This window comes from Malania oleifera, chromosome 9, assembly GCF_029873635.1.
Source record: "Malania oleifera isolate guangnan ecotype guangnan chromosome 9, ASM2987363v1, whole genome shotgun sequence".
Classification (NCBI taxonomy): Eukaryota; Viridiplantae; Streptophyta; class Magnoliopsida; order Santalales; family Ximeniaceae; genus Malania; species Malania oleifera.
The window spans coordinates 4,576,971-4,592,880 of record NC_080425.1 but is presented as its reverse complement, the minus strand read 5'-3'; the positions used below and the strand labels follow the sequence as shown (position 1 = coordinate 4,592,880).

At 37.4% G+C, this 15,910-nt stretch overlaps 1 protein-coding gene across 3 annotated transcripts in view; it reads left to right on the top strand.

The window, feature by feature from the left end:
- LOC131164992 (uncharacterized) overlaps nt 1–10,879 on the top strand; it is a 221,741-nt gene extending 210,862 nt beyond the window's left edge. For 2 of the 3 annotated variants that reach the window (XM_058122576.1, XM_058122573.1), the window contains exon 64: nt 10,185–10,879. In XM_058122576.1, coding sequence (XP_057978559.1) covers nt 10,185–10,523 — 339 coding nt within the window. In that variant the 3' untranslated portion in view covers nt 10,524–10,879. The remainder of the gene's footprint in view (nt 1–10,184) is intronic. The other variant, XM_058122575.1, reaches the window with a different exon arrangement.
- The last annotated feature ends 5,031 nt before the right edge of the window (nt 10,880–15,910 follow it).

The window sequence follows — 15,910 nt, the reverse complement described above, 5'->3', positions numbered from 1 at the left end:
TGTGGATTACATGACCAAATATACTTGGCTTTATCCAATCAAAAATAAATCAGGTGCTACTTTCGTAGTTGAATGATTTAAATCTTTTGTTGAAAATAATTTTTTTATAATGATTAAAACGATTTATACAGATGGAAGTGGCGAAGCCACTAGTCTCGGTCATTTTCTCTCTCGAGTTGGATTCAACGTCTCAAATCTCCTCCTCATACCCCTGGACATGTTGTCATAGCTGAGTGTAAACATCACCATGTTGTTGAAATTGCGCTTGCTTTGCTGCATCATGCATCTATTCTGCACAAATATTGGTCCTTAGCATTTCAAGATGTTGTTTACCTCATCAACCAAATGCCCTCTCTAGTAGCATGTAACAAAACTCCCTTCTCTCACCTCTTTAAGTAGTCACCTAATTATTTATGCTTAAAAATATTTGGTTGTCTGTGTTACCCATGGTTATGATCCTACTCTCACAAACTCCAATCACAATCCCGTCCTTGTGTATTTGTTGGGTACTCAATTCCACATCATGCCTATATGTGCCTTGATCCCTCCACAAATAAACTCTTCGTATCTAGACATGTAGTTTTTGTGGAACCGACATTTCCTTTCAAGAATAACACATCTCATACCAAGTCTCCCTCAATCTTGCCTTCCTCAGCCACTTGGTTATCCAAACCAACTAATGAACAAACCCAAGTGTCCATTCCTGTATCTCCTCCTAATAACTCCTAGTTGCCCATCACCTCTACCCTTCGAGTCGAGCATATATCTTCTCCTTTTGTTTCTAATTCATGTGGTGAGTCTTCTTCTTGCAGAGTTGAATCTTTGCACCAGGCATCTCATTCTCGGACACCTCCTCCACGTCTCCATCTTGGGACGCATCCAATCCTTCACAGGTAAGTATCTCCTCTCCGATATCCTCTTCCTCATCTTTAATCCTAGCCGAACGTCACCCTTATAATACCGGGCTACGTAATAACATTAAAAAGCCAAAACGTATTCTTGATCTTCACACCACCACCACTCCCATCACCAAACCCTCCACCTTCAAATAGGCCCAGCGACATCACTCATGGCGTCAAGCCATGAGCGATGAATACAATGTATTACTCTCCAATCACTCATGGTCTCTTGTTCCATGAACCCCCACACAAAAATTTATTGGGTGTAAGTGGGTCTATAGGATTAAGAGGAATCCTGATGGGTCCATAGCTCGTTATAAAGCTCGCTTAGTGGCAAAAGGTTTTCATCAATGACCTGGGATAGATTTTTTATGAAACCTACAGCCCTATTGTCAAACCTGCAACTGTTCGGTTATTACTTACTCTTGTTGTGACTAACCATTGGTATCTTCGACAACTCGATGTGAATAATGCGCTCTTGCAGGGCTCTTTATCTAAGGCAGTTTTCATGGACCGGCCACCTAGCTTTGCCCACCTCGATCTTCCTGATCATGTTTGTCGCTTAAGCAAGGCCATATATGGACTTCAACAAGCCCCTCGTGCATGGTACCACAAACATCGCAACTTTCTTATCTCAAAAGGGTTCACCAATTCTCAGTCGGATACCTCCTTGTTTATGCTCCACTCTTCCAACTCCGTTCTTTATCTATTGGTTTATTTTGATGACATCATCATCGCTGGATCCTCCGTTGCTCATGTGACTGCCTTCATTACCTTTCTTGCTTTCTTGGGGTTGAAGCTCACTTTACCTCTAATGTTTTGCTTTTATCTCAAAGGAAATATATCAAAGACCTCTTGCATCGAGCTAATATGGCAGATGCCAAGCCTATTTCTACACCTCTTGCGACTACTGAAGCTCTCAGATTGTCTGATGGCTTTCCATCAACTGATGCTACTTTGTATCACCAAACTCTTGGGTTGTTACAATACCTTTCCTTGACACGTCCTGATGTTTCCTTTACCATCAACAAGTTGTCTTAGTTCTTGCACTCTCCTTCCACCCTTCATTGGTCCGCAGTTAAACGATTGCTCCGCTATCTGGTTGGAACTCTTGACTATCGCATCATGCTTCACACAAACTCTCCTCAGACACTACATGCATTTCCGGATGTCAATTGGGCAGGTGATCCTAATGATTAGACTTCGACCTCTGCTTATGTTCTTTTTCTTGGCCCTAATCCCATATTTTGGAGTTCTAAAAAGCAAAAGACCGTCGCTTGCTCCTCCACCGAGGCCGAATACCGGGCCATGGCCTCTACTGCAACTAAAGTAAATTGGGTAATGAATCTTCTTCAAGAGCTGCGTGCATGGTTTTAAGTAAAGGCCGTGACTGTTACGTAACGGTTTTTTGGGTTATCGATACTATTATAAACTGCGAAATCGGTGGAAAGAAAAATCACAGCCGTAGCGGCTGTTACGGACCACGACCGTTACGTAAAGGCCACTACGACCCGTTACGTAACCGCTACAAGACTGTTACACCAAAAAATTCTTTTATTTTTTACTTTTTCTTCTCACTTTTTCCCTCTTTTTCATATATCATTCTCAATATACCTAGTGGCAAGAGGGGGAAAAGATTATAATGAGGATGACAATGATACAAAATTTACTATTTCTTTAAATACTAACAATAGATGCATTAATTAACAATTTGAAAATACTAACTTATTAGGAAAATATTTTATTTTGATAAGATTAGTAATGTGATATTTATGTTCTATATTTTTCAACTTCAACCTTCTTTCTTTTCTAGCTATTTTTTATTTGTATTATTCGTATGTCTTATGTGTCTAATAGATTAATAAAGTGTAAAATGTATTTTATTTTATTAATTAATTTAGCACACATAAGAATTTATCACAGATAAGAACAATGAGAAGTATAAATACGCGCGCACACGTAATTTTTCTATCAATGGTGGTTTAAAACAAATGTAAACTTGTTGTCCTTACCAAATAACTTAGTTACACGAACTAAAGGATCCAAAATACACTAAAACTCTTTCTAAGAAGGGTTAAAAGCTTAAAACATGCAAGTACGCTAATATGCACAAGGTTGTGCGTGCTTCAAAAAAATTTACGGCTGTTACATCTGCTTCCCGTTATGTAACATCCGCTACTCCCGCTTCCTATTACACCCATTACTGTTACATTACGCTACCCGCTACCGCGATTTAAAACCATGGCTGCGTGTACCTATATCTCCTACTCCTGTCATCTACTGTGACAACGTGAGTACTACATATGTCTGTGCCAACCTAGTCTTCCATTCTCATATGAAACACATCGCTATCGACTTCCACTTTGTTCATGATCAAGTTGCTACAGGTCGCCTACATGTTTCCCATATTCATACTTATGATCAACTTGTTGATTCTCTTACCATCACTGTGTCGTCTCCACTTTCTTACTTGTCAAACCAAGATTGGTGTCCTCAATGGCCAGTCAATCTTGCGGGGGCATGATAAGTCAACAACGTCCTTTGCTCCTTCATTCAAGCCATCCATTGCTCCTCAAGTCGAGTCATAGTTCTCTCCTTGATTCTTGGCTCCAAATATATGGAAACAGTCTCTATTTGATCTGTAATTATTGTGTGGATATTTAGCTAATCTCCATTAGGGGTGGCAAAACGGGTTAACGAGCTAGGTTCGGGCGAGTCATAAACGGGTCGGGGTTAAACGGGTTTGGGTTGACCCATTTATTAATAGATGGCTAATAGGTAAACCCAAATCCGCCCATTTAAAAATATAATTTATTTAGTTTAAAATTTTTAAACATTTTTTTAAAAAACAAGTACTCTGTCATTTGAAATGAAGGATGCAGGCAGTGAAATTTATCAGCACTCCTCTGGTTACAACCAACAAGAAAGTTGGATCAATATGAGAGACATTCCATTGTATCTAAGAAGCAGAGCCCTAGTTGGAGCAATGGCATATGTTTGTGGAGGTTTGAAAGGCGACTTGAATCATGTCAATTGGCTAGAAGATTCAAGGTGAACAAGAACAAGGTTAAAGAGATCCCTAAAAGTGTTCTCATTTCTGAAGAATATCTGGAATTCAAAACACAAATCACAACAGAAGCTGATGTTCGCATTCATAAGAACAAATCGGGGGATCAAACAATGATGGAGTTGGAACCGCAAACAAAATTCCCAAAGGATGTCTTGGTCCGGGGAAAAAAACACAAGAATAAGCCTCTTCACAAAGGGCATTAGTTGCAGCAATGAGACGGAAGACTTAAAGCACTAGAAATCAAAAGTTGCAGGCGAAGGTAGAAGATGAAGGGTCTTCCATGTGCCACAAATGCGAGTGAATGAGATGAGAAAAGGCTGAAAAGCAGCATCTCGAGCGGTCGGCTCCTGCACGGAGACCAACTCCAACGTTCGGCTGTCAGGGAGGGGAATGGTAAAATATCAAATTCAAAAGCTAGAGGGAAAAACAGAGGGAAGCATAATAAATTAAACGCAGCAGAGTTTGGAGGCCTAAAATAGGAGTTTCGGTGGATGATGTATTGGGCTTGGTAAATGCAAAAGAAAGGGAAGCCCATAACTTACACAGGACCAACCCAACAATAGTGATGAGTCCATTAGATAAAACACGCCCAGCAGCCCAAATGAAGGAATGCCAAATTGCTAGCCTACAATGTATATTTATAAAATAAATTAAACGGGTCACCCGGCGGGTATCCGACCCGAACCCGCATAACCCGTTTAATAAACGGGTTGATTGGCTCGTTTATAAATGGGTCAGCTTGTATTAAATCCAAACCCGATTTAAACGAGCGGATCACAAGTCACCTGTCAGGTTTTGACCCATTTTGCCACCCCTAATCTCCAGGATTAGTTTCCTCCGATAGTTTCCTTTTATACTATCAATCTTTACTTGTATAAAGCTATGTATCATTTAGAATCACACAATACAAGATCAATATCTTCTCTTTAACCTTCTCATTCAAAAGCTCAATCGGGGACCTTTTACTAATGATAGGACAGCGTACCCTGGTAATGGTGTAGATTGCTGTAAGAGTAGCCTCCTTGAGAAAATATTCTGGAAGAGAAGCAGAAAGAAAATAGAGAGATGATGGTTTTCAAAATATAATGATGTTTACATCTTATGCACTCATTTTGTTGTGGGGGATATGGACAGAAACATTGGATAAGAGTACCTTATATGATCAGTGTAAAAATCCCGAGTATCTTCGAATATCTTGGAGTAATTTAGGGAAGTATATATTGTATATTTTTTAGAGAGATAGTTTAGGAGATTATTTCCATATTTAGATCTTCCGATTGTATTATAAATATTGTAAATTGGTCTGTTCAAAATAGTTCAAGAAATACAGAAATTCCATTCTGTTTTCATGGTATTAGAGCTAGGAGATTAAATCTAGCTATCAATGGCGGAAACCGTTGGTGAGAGTAAAGGTTCGATGACCTCTGAATCTCACGAGGTCCTACAACAGAGTTTCAGTCTGCGACTCGCCCCGTCTCTGCATCAGAGGGAAGACCTCTCGAGTTAGGGTTTCATACCTTCATTTTTCGTCACCGTCGCCGACTACCGCCCATCACTCGCTCGCAGAGTCTTGTGAGTTTGTGACAACCCTCACTTGTTCGCCAGTTAGCTGCTTGCGCATCACTCGCTTGAGTTGCTCGCCGCTACATTCTTCACGAACCACGTAACCAGATCATGTGGAGGTTATTGATGAAGAACACATTAACGCAGTTTTCGATGAGATCGAACGAAGGAGGAAGGAGCTAAAGTTCTACGTGAACACTCAAAATCACGGTTGCCACAGGAATGGACGGTGGATGTCCGTTCCCTTCACTAATCCCGCAACCCTCGACACCATCGCCATGGACTCGGACCTGAAGAACCGGGTCAAGTCCGACCGCGATTCCTTCCTCGATTCCAAAGTTTCTTGGGTGAACAAAGAGAGAGGCGATTGCAGGTCTTTCGTTTTGAAGATCCGAAGGCTAGATGAGCATCGGGTCCTACGTCATTATTTGCAACACATTGACTGTGATTTGAGCGAGCCAACTATGGATTGCCTTTACACAAGATAAAAAGGTTGTCTTAAATTCTAGAAATATTTCTTCAGGTTCTTTAGCCCAAAGTGGTAATTTTTTACAAGCCTTGAATATAACCTCTAAATCCAAAACTCCTTGGATTATTGATTCTGGTGCTTCTGACCACATGACTGATGCCTATCATCTTTTCTCATCATATTCACCTTGTGTTGAAAATTTCAAAGTTAAAATTGCAGATGGATCACTCTCGCAGGCAAAGGGAATATTCGACTCTCTGACTCCATCACACTAGAGTCCATTCTTCATGTTCCTAATTTATCCTGCAACTTACTATCCATTAGCCAGTTGACTAAGAATTCCAATTGTTCTGCTACATTTCTTCCCTCTCATTGTGTTTTTCAGGACCTATCATCGGGGAAGACGATTGGCAATGCTAAGGAGTGTAAGGGACTCTACTACTTTGAGGAGGCAAATGTGAGTGAATAATGTAAAACTGCTATTTGTGATTCTGCATCTACTTCTAGGGGTAGTGAAATTTTGTTATGGCATTCTAGGATAGGTCATCCAAATTTTCAATATCTAAGACGTTTATTTCCTTCCATTTTTCAAATAAAACGTCTTCTGAATTTCAGTGTGAGATTTGTGAACTTGCAAAACACCAGCGTAATTTCTTTCCAAAATTCACATACAAGCCATCCAGACCCTATACTATGATTCACAGTGATTTATGGGGGGCCCTCACGCTCTCTTAATCGCACTCACACGAGATGGTTTGTTACTTTTATTGATGATCATACTCATATTTGTTGGGTTTACTTGTTGAAAGATAAAACTAAAGTCCGTTCTATTTTCGCCAGTTTCCACTCTATGATTCAAACACAATTCCAAACTCACATTCAAATTTTACGTACTAATAATGGTACGGATTATTTCAATAATATCTTGGGACATTATCTCCAAGAAAAAGGAATTGTTCATCAAAGTTCCTGTGTGGATACCCCTCAACAAAATAGGGTTGCTGAACGTAAAAATAGGCATATTCTTGAAGTAGCTTGGGCATTGATGTTCACTACAAATGCCATTAATCGAATGCCTAGTTGAGTTCTTTCTTTTGTCACTCCTCTCTAGAAAATCCAGGAATGGTTTCCCAACACTCGGCTCCACTCCAATCTCTCTCTGAAAACCTTTGGGTGTACTGCATTTGTTTATGTTCATGCTCACAATCGGGATAAATTGGAACCTCGTGCCATTAAGTGCGTTTTTATTGGTTACTCTCCTACTCAGAAAGGCTACAAATGTTAAGATCCTGTCACAAAAAGATTGTTTGTTAGCCTTGATGTCACGTTCTTTGAAACCACTCCTTACTTTCTCTTCAGGGGGAGAAATGGAGTGAAGATCGGTTCTTTAATTTCTATGTTGATGAATCTGTGTCATACACTGAGTCTACCATTGCATCATTTCCTGACCTATCATGTACAAAAGATCACTTAACCTCAGGGGGAGATGCGGAAAAACAAAACAACACAAAAATACTTATTTACTCAAGAAAGTCAAACACAAAGAACAAGGAGAATCTCATACCTGAGGCACCAAGAGAGTTGGAACCGATGATAGCTCCGAGCAACCATGAGTCCACACCCAATCCCGATCAGGTAATAGATGGTCATAAGCTCCCTTCTTATAAGCATGTACTTGATGACATCAATTTACCCATTGCAGTCAGAAAACAAACTAGGTTATGTACTCAATATCTCTGGTCAAAATACATGTCTTATAAAAGTCTGTCTACAGAATATTGTGCTTTTACTTCTAACCTTGACAGGATAAAAATTCCAAAGAATATCCAGGAAGCCTTGGAGATTACTAAATGGAGGAAAGCTGTCATGGAGGAAATGTGGACTGTGGAAAAGAATGAAACTTGGGACATTATGAATTCACCGATAGGCAAGAAGTCGGTTGTAAATGGGTCTTTACAATGAAGTATAGAGCTTATGGGACAGTTAAACAATATAAAGCCAGACTCATTGCAAAAGGGTTTACACAGACCTATGGCAGAGACTTTTGCACCAGTGGTAAAATTGAATATAGTTCGGGTCCTCCTGTCCTTGACAGCTAACTTAGATTGGCCACTACAACAACTTGAAATTAAGAATGCATTTCTAAATAGCAATGGCGAGTTAGAAGAAGTCTACATGACCCCACCAGTCAGTAAGAAAGGTGAAGAAAACAAAGTATGTAAACTCAAGAAGTCCTTGTATGGACTCGAGCAATTTCCCAGAGCATGGTTCGACAGATTTGCAAAAGTGATAAAGAATCAAGGATATCGACAAGGCAATCAGATGACACTATGTTCTTCCAACAATCTGAAAGTCGTAAGAAAACAATTTTGATGGTGTATGTTGATGATATAATCCTAACTGGAGATGATACTGTGGAGACGGAAAGATTAAAGAAAGTCATAGCTACTGAGTTTGAAGTTAAAGACCTGGGACAAATGCGGTACTTCTTGGGAATGGAAGTTGCTAGATCAAAAAAGGGTATTAGTGTCTCTCAATGAAAGTATATCCTTAACCGAAACTAGCATGCTTGGATGCAAAACTAGTGAAACCCTGATTGAAGCAGTAAAGAGGATCGAAGATGGCAGAATACCAGTTGAAAAGCAGAGGTATCAGAGATTGGTTGGTAAACTAATTTACCTATCGCATACCAGACCCGACATTACATTCGCAGTAAGTGTGGTAAGTCAACACATGCATTCACCAAAAAAGACTCACCTAGATGTTGTGTATAAGATCCTCAAGTACCTCAAGGGTTCTCCGGGCCCAAGGGTTCTCCAGGCAAAAGACTCTTTTTCAAGAAATGTGAAAGTAAGGAAGTAGAAATTTTCATAGATGCGAATTGGGCAAGATCAACGGAAGATAGAAGGTCTTCTATCGGATATTGCACCTTTGTATGGGGAAATTTGGTAACTTGGAGAAGCAAAAAACAAAATGTAGCGGCTCGAAGCAGTGCTGAAGCTGAATTCAAGGCAATTGCACAAGGGATATGTGAAGGACTATGGTTACAGAAATTCTTGAAAGAATTACAAATTCCATTGAAATTCCCTATCAAACTCTATAGTAACAACAAAGTAGCTATCAGTATCTCTCTCAATCCAATTCAACATGACAGGACTGAGCATGTAGAAGTGGACCGACATTTTATCAAAGAGAAGGTTGAAGAAGGAACCATCTGTTTGACTTATGTACCTACTAAGGAACAAACTGCAAACATCTTTACGAAAGGGCCCACCAAAGCTTGATGATTTCATTTGCAAGTTGGATATGATCAATATCTATGATCCAACTTTAGGGGGAGTGTAGAAATCTCGAGTATCTTTGAATATCTTGGAGTATTTTAAGGAAGTATATATTGTATATTATTGTGAGAGATTTGTTTGGGAGATTATTTCCATATTTAGATGTTCCAATTGTATTATAAATATTGTAAATTGGTCTGTACAAAATAATTCAAGAAATACAAAAATTCCATTCTGTTTTCAATCAGAGTATCAGCAAAACAGGCATCTGAATATTCCATCAGAAATTCCATTCTGTTTTCAACCAGAGTATCAGCAAAACAAGCGTCTGAATATTCCATGGCATTGGCCGTAAGCAAAACTTTGATAGCGTGGGAGAACTAAAGTTTAACATATGTTGGAATTCACAAAAAAAATTATTGCAACTTAAAATGGTCATGGAAGAGAGAGAGCCAAGTATTATAAGAGAAATCATTAATAAATAATAAAGTATCTAAACACACCCTTAGTAGAAACAAGTGCACAACCCCAAATATCCAAATGTATAAAGTTGCTACAGAAACCAAGTCATTCTTATTAAAAGGAAAAGCTATTTGTTTCTCCAACTGACAAAAACAAACAATCAAAATTTCTTAAAATCAACCAAGGCTAGGTTGCCATTGGAAGCTAACATGAGATAAAGAGGCATGCTCAAGACAAGAATGCCAAGTACTAGATAGTATAGCAACAGAAATGTTGGTAATAATCTGATGGGCTTTGATATCTGCCTTGTGCTCATGAATATGCACACACATATTGTAGGAAATCATAATGCCCTCTTCCTGCCCGTCCATTCTTTCGATACAGTATTATTTTGCCATATTTAGTCATAGAATGGATAATTATTTTTAGTCTTCATGCAGGTATGGAGGAACTGCTTAGATGACTACAAAACTCCAGTATCAATTTGGCTTCCACGACCTCCAGAAGGATTTGTCTCTCTAGGATGTGTTGCTGTACCCAGTTTTGCAGAGCCTGAACCTGATTTAGCATATTGTGTGGCAGAGTCGCTAACAATTGGGACAATGTTTGAAGAGCAAAAGGTTTGGTCAGCGCCTGATTCTTATCCTTGGGCTTGTCACATTTACCAAGTTCAAAGTGATGCTCTTCAATTTGTCGCTCTGAGACAACCAAAGGAAGATTCAGACTGGAAACCTCTGAGGGTTCGTGAAGATTCGCAACCTCCACAGCAAATATCATAAGCTCAATGAGCATGACCTATTACGGTAGGTCTCTTGAAATTTTCCTGTTCAAGAACCAAGATAAACATGACCTTTCCCACCACATACCTTTTTGAAGCTCCTATATAACCTTCTGCAGCTGTGATTGGCGAAAGTGTTGAATTTGTGAAATGTTTGTAGTCTATATTACAGCAACTGCGGCGTGAAAAGGTGTACACTCAAATCATCAAAGAAGCAGCTTTATTTGTTCACCCCTTTTTCCCCTCAAGGTGGTGGTTCCCTCGAGGCTGTGTACATTGTCAAGTACAACAATGCTATTATGAAAGAAGTGTATACGACATTTGTAAATCATAGGGAAAATGTCATCTTTGTGAAAACCAAAGCTGTTGAGAACTTTCTTTACACCAGTGGGTGCCGTCACCACCCCCACGCGCCCCCCCCCCCCCCCCCCCCCCCCCCCCCACTCCTTTCTTTTTTCTCTGGGATTACATCGCACAGGACCATTCTTGCAAAATAGATCAATTAGTTCTCCTTTTGACAAAACCCATCCTCTAATTTTGCCTGCAATGGCTACATTTTAAATAGTGTTTGTGAAGTTGCAGTGCTAAGTTTTCTCAAATGTAAAAGGATAAGGCCGCAGTACGTGCATGCACTACCTAACTGCAAATTGAATATTTGCAAAAATAGCATACCTGACCTGCATAGCTTTTGCAACCAAAAAACATGCTGCCTGGGCAAGCATCGGTAGACGAGGGTTTTAACGGGAACATTACTATTCCATCTCCCCAACAGAGTGGGAGAAAGTTGCATTTTTTTGGAAGTTAATTTATGCCAAATAAACACACACACACACACATATATATATAACAGCAATGTTTTATTTCAATAATGTTAAGGAGTGTATATCAACTGTTCATACTCTAAATGAGTAAATAAATATATAGTTTGTTACATGTATCAGGTGTGTAAGGTCTCCTAGGAGATTTCTGGTGAAACGTATCAACATAACATTGTTGTCAATTAGTTATGCAAACAAAAAGTATGAGTGCACCAGGGGCTGTGTCCGCATTCAGACTTTGTCTTGATCAGCAAGATTTGGAGGCGAAGACATTGATCCGTAGGTTTGGTGCCGCATCAGGGGGTCTGAAGGACTCGTTGGTGGTTGGAATTCTTATGTAATAATAAAAAAAAAAAAAAAAGTATTGAGTGCTTTTCATATTGTTATACTAATGACACCTGATTAACTAAAATGTCCTATTCTACATTTTCAACTTGGCGGACTCAGCATATACATGCGCAAAAACATAACAAGAAAAAAAACTAAAATATTTTGGATAATTTTTTGAGTATTTCAAAAAAATTTCTTTCTTGATTTCTCTAGAATCTTTTTACATTTTTAGGAATCTTCAAATATTCTGCTTTTTGGAATTCCAAAAAAAAATATTTATTTTTTATGAAAAATAATTATCTTTATAATTATCGCCTATTTTCAACTAGAAAAGCTTACGCTTGAATACCGGTCATCTAGCCCCACACACCTAATGCTTCGATTTGGGCCATGGTCTGCCGCTACAACCCACACGATCATGTTTTCCAGTAGCATGCTAGCCAGCGAAGCTGCCACTGTTGCATCGCTTGCTAGTTGTTACCCCCACACACAAAGAGAAGGAAGTGTTGTGTGAGACCACAAAGTTGTCACTCTTTCATCTTCCACCACCATGTATTGTCCTATAAAAGGTTCCTCTCTCTCTCTCTCTCTCATTTTGTGAGATATATTTATAAAAAAAAAAAATACTTGAAGAGAGTATGCATATAGAAAGGATGAGAGTAGAGGAGAGATAAAAAGAAAAGAGATATTTTGTATAAGGTAAGTTCCAAATCGTCTTGTAATTCTTCTCGAGATAATGAAGTTTTTTTATCTCATTCACCCGTTGAGTAGGCATAGCCGAACAACGTAAAACTTATGTCTCATCTCTATTATTTTCCTACATCTTTTATAACACGTTATTAATACAAGACTCTAACTATCTAAGATATTTTTTTAAATCCTATTTAATTCATTTCTTGTAAGTTTTTACTCCACGAGAATATAAAGTTTAAATAGTATCAATTTCCAGAAGAGATGGTAATATATACCTCCTGAAGAGGCTATATATTTAAATCTCTCATGTATATATTTAATCTCCAGAAAAGATAAACCTCCTGAAGAGACTATGTATCCAGTCTCCAAAAGAGATAATAAATATTTACCTCCTGAAGAGGGTATATTTTTAACCTCCCGAAAAGATGTTAAAATTGACATCTTGAAGAGGTGAGACGATTATCCTCCAGATGAGGTAGTAACCTCTCGAAGAAGTGGTAAATTATTATCCATTTTAATATTGTAAATTGAAATCATACTCTTGAAGAGTATAAAAACAAAAAAACAAAACAAAACTATTGTTCTTGAAGAAACATATTTAAATTCCCCCAGAAGGGTGGAAGTAATATTGTGTTTATTATTATCCCAATTTTATTTCAATTTTTACATTTTGTTTTTTTAAATTGTATTATTATTGTTAATTTATTCAGATGTCAAACCTAAGTATAGTTGAATTTGTTCCCCTTGATATCAAAGGTAACAATTATTTATCATAAATTCTTGATGTTGATTCCATATAAATGCAATAAACTTAAGAAACACTATTTTAGATCGCGCGAAGGCTATGATCTTCCTCCGTCATCATTTAAATAAAAAATTTAAAACTGAATGCCTCACTATTAAAGACTCATTTATCTTATGAAAAAAAAATTTAAATGATAGATTTGACCACCAAAAGACTGTGATTTTACCAAATGCTCGATATGAATTGTTGCACTTGAGGTTGCAAGATTTTAAAACAGACAGTGAATATAACTCAGCTATGCATATGATTAACTCAAAGTTAAAATTATGTGGTGAAAATATTACTGATGAAGACATGCTTAAAAAAACTTGTACTACTTTCCATCCCACTAATGTGCTCCTAAAGCAGTAATATGGGGAGAGGAAATTTAGTAAATTTTATAAACTTATATCTTTTTGTTGTTAAAAAAATAACGGGCTTTTGATGAAAAATCACCAAACTTGTCCAACTATTTCAACCTCATTCCTTGAAGTGAATATGAATACATCTTGTGGTTGTGAACGAGGCCGAAGGCATGGTCGTGGTCGTGGTCGAAATTATCATTGGTATCAGCGTGAGGTTACAATCCCCCCAGAAGAGGGGTGACCCCATAAAAGGGATGGCCCCCAGAAGCAGGATAATGATCAAGATCAATGACCCAGACATCATGAAAATAAATGCTACAGATGCGGAGGAAAAGGTCATTGGTCGCATACCTGTTGTACACCCAAACACTTGGTAGATCTATACCAAGCCTCTATAAGAGAAAAGGAACATAGTAAAGAAATATAAACAAATTTTGCTGATAATATTGTTCCAATAGACCTTAATGCTGGACCATTCAACTCTGTTTATCTTGATGTTGCTAATTTCCTTTTAAATCAAAACAAAAATAATGATGTAATATTTTAAAGTAAGCAATATTATATTTGGTTTTAAATTCATTGTTGTTATGATCAATTATAATAATGGGTTCTTTTTTTAAATATGTATTGTACCGTGGATTGTCCTAAAGCTTTGATCGATTTTAAAATGTCTATGGAAGAAGTTTGTTTAACTGATAGTGCTACAACACACAATTCTTCGAGATAAGATATATTTTCATTACTTGAATATATGGTTCTACAAATTTGATTGAAGGCTTTGAAAGAGTTAGTATAAAGTTACCCATTGGTACTTTATTACAAATTGATGAAGTTTTATATTCCAGCAAATCCAAAAGAAGTATGTTAAGTTTTAAAGATTTAAGACTCAATGGATATCACATTGAAACTACGAATGAAGGCAGTAAAGAATTCCTTTATATTACTTCTATTGTTTATTGGAAGAAACAAATTTTGAAAATTGCCAACTTTATCTTCTGGACTGCATTATACAAAGACTAAAGCAGTTGAATCATATAATATCTTGCATTAGAAGTACAATGACCCAAAGTTATTTACACTTTAACCTGATCGTCTTGGACATCCTGGATATGTAATGATGTGAAGAATCATTGAGAAGTCACATGGTCATTCACTAGAGAACCAGAAGATTCTTTTATCAAGTGATTTCATGTGTACTGCTTGCTCTTAAGGGAAATTAATTGTCAAACTATCTATTTCAAAACTAATTCTTGAATTTCCTAGTTTCTTATAGAGAATTTATGGTGATATATACAGACCAATACATCCATTATCTAGACCATTTAGATATTTCATGGTCTTAATTAATGTATCTACTAGATGGTCACATGTTTCTCTACTTTCTACTTTGTAATATTGCATTTACTAGACTTCTTTCTCAACTGATTAGATTACGAGCTCATTTTCCCGATTATCCAATTAAATCATTTCATTTGGATAATATTGGTGAATCTACATCTCAAAATTTTAATAACTATTGCATGTCACTTGGAATAGATATTGAACATCTCGTTGCTCATACCCAAACACAAAATGGTTTAGTTGAATCTTTTATTAAGAGATTTCAACTCATTGTTAGATCTATGATTGTGAGAACCAAATTGTCTCTATCTGTTTGGAGACATGCTATTTTTCATGCTGCATGTTTAGCTCGTATAAGGTCAATTGCTTACAATAAACTTTCACTTATCCAATTAGTTTCTAGGCAACAACTTAATATTTCTTATTTAAGAACTTTTGGTTGTGTAGTATATGTTCCTATTGCCCCTCCTCAAAGAACTAAAATGGGTCCTCAACGTAAGTTTGATATCTATGTTGGTTTTGATTTCCCTTCTATTATTAGATATCTTGAACCTTTAGCAAGTGATTTGTTTAAAGCACGGTTTCAAGATTGTCATTTTGATGAAGCAATATTCCCTACATTAGGGGGAGCAAAATCAGTGTCTGAAGCACAACATGAAATCACATTGAATGCTATCAGTTTATCACAATTAGATTCTCGTACAAATCAGAGTGAACTTAAAGTTCATAAGATTAATATATTTACAAGGGATTGCAAATCAGTTACCAGATTTTTTAGCAGATACTAAGGTCATACCAAAATCTCATATACCTGCTGCAAATATTCCAACACGTATTGATGTCCCTGAAGGACAATAGTCGAATAATAAACTTAGGTCGCAAGTTAAGCGAGGAAGGCATGTTGGTGCAAAAGATAAAACTCCTAAAAGGAGAAAATTAAAAAATGTAAACACTCTAGAAGAGGTTACAAAGGTGAATAATTCATTCGACATTCACAAACCTATTTCTCTTGAAAATGAAATTCCTATTTTGAAACCTCCTAAAGAGAAAACTCCTG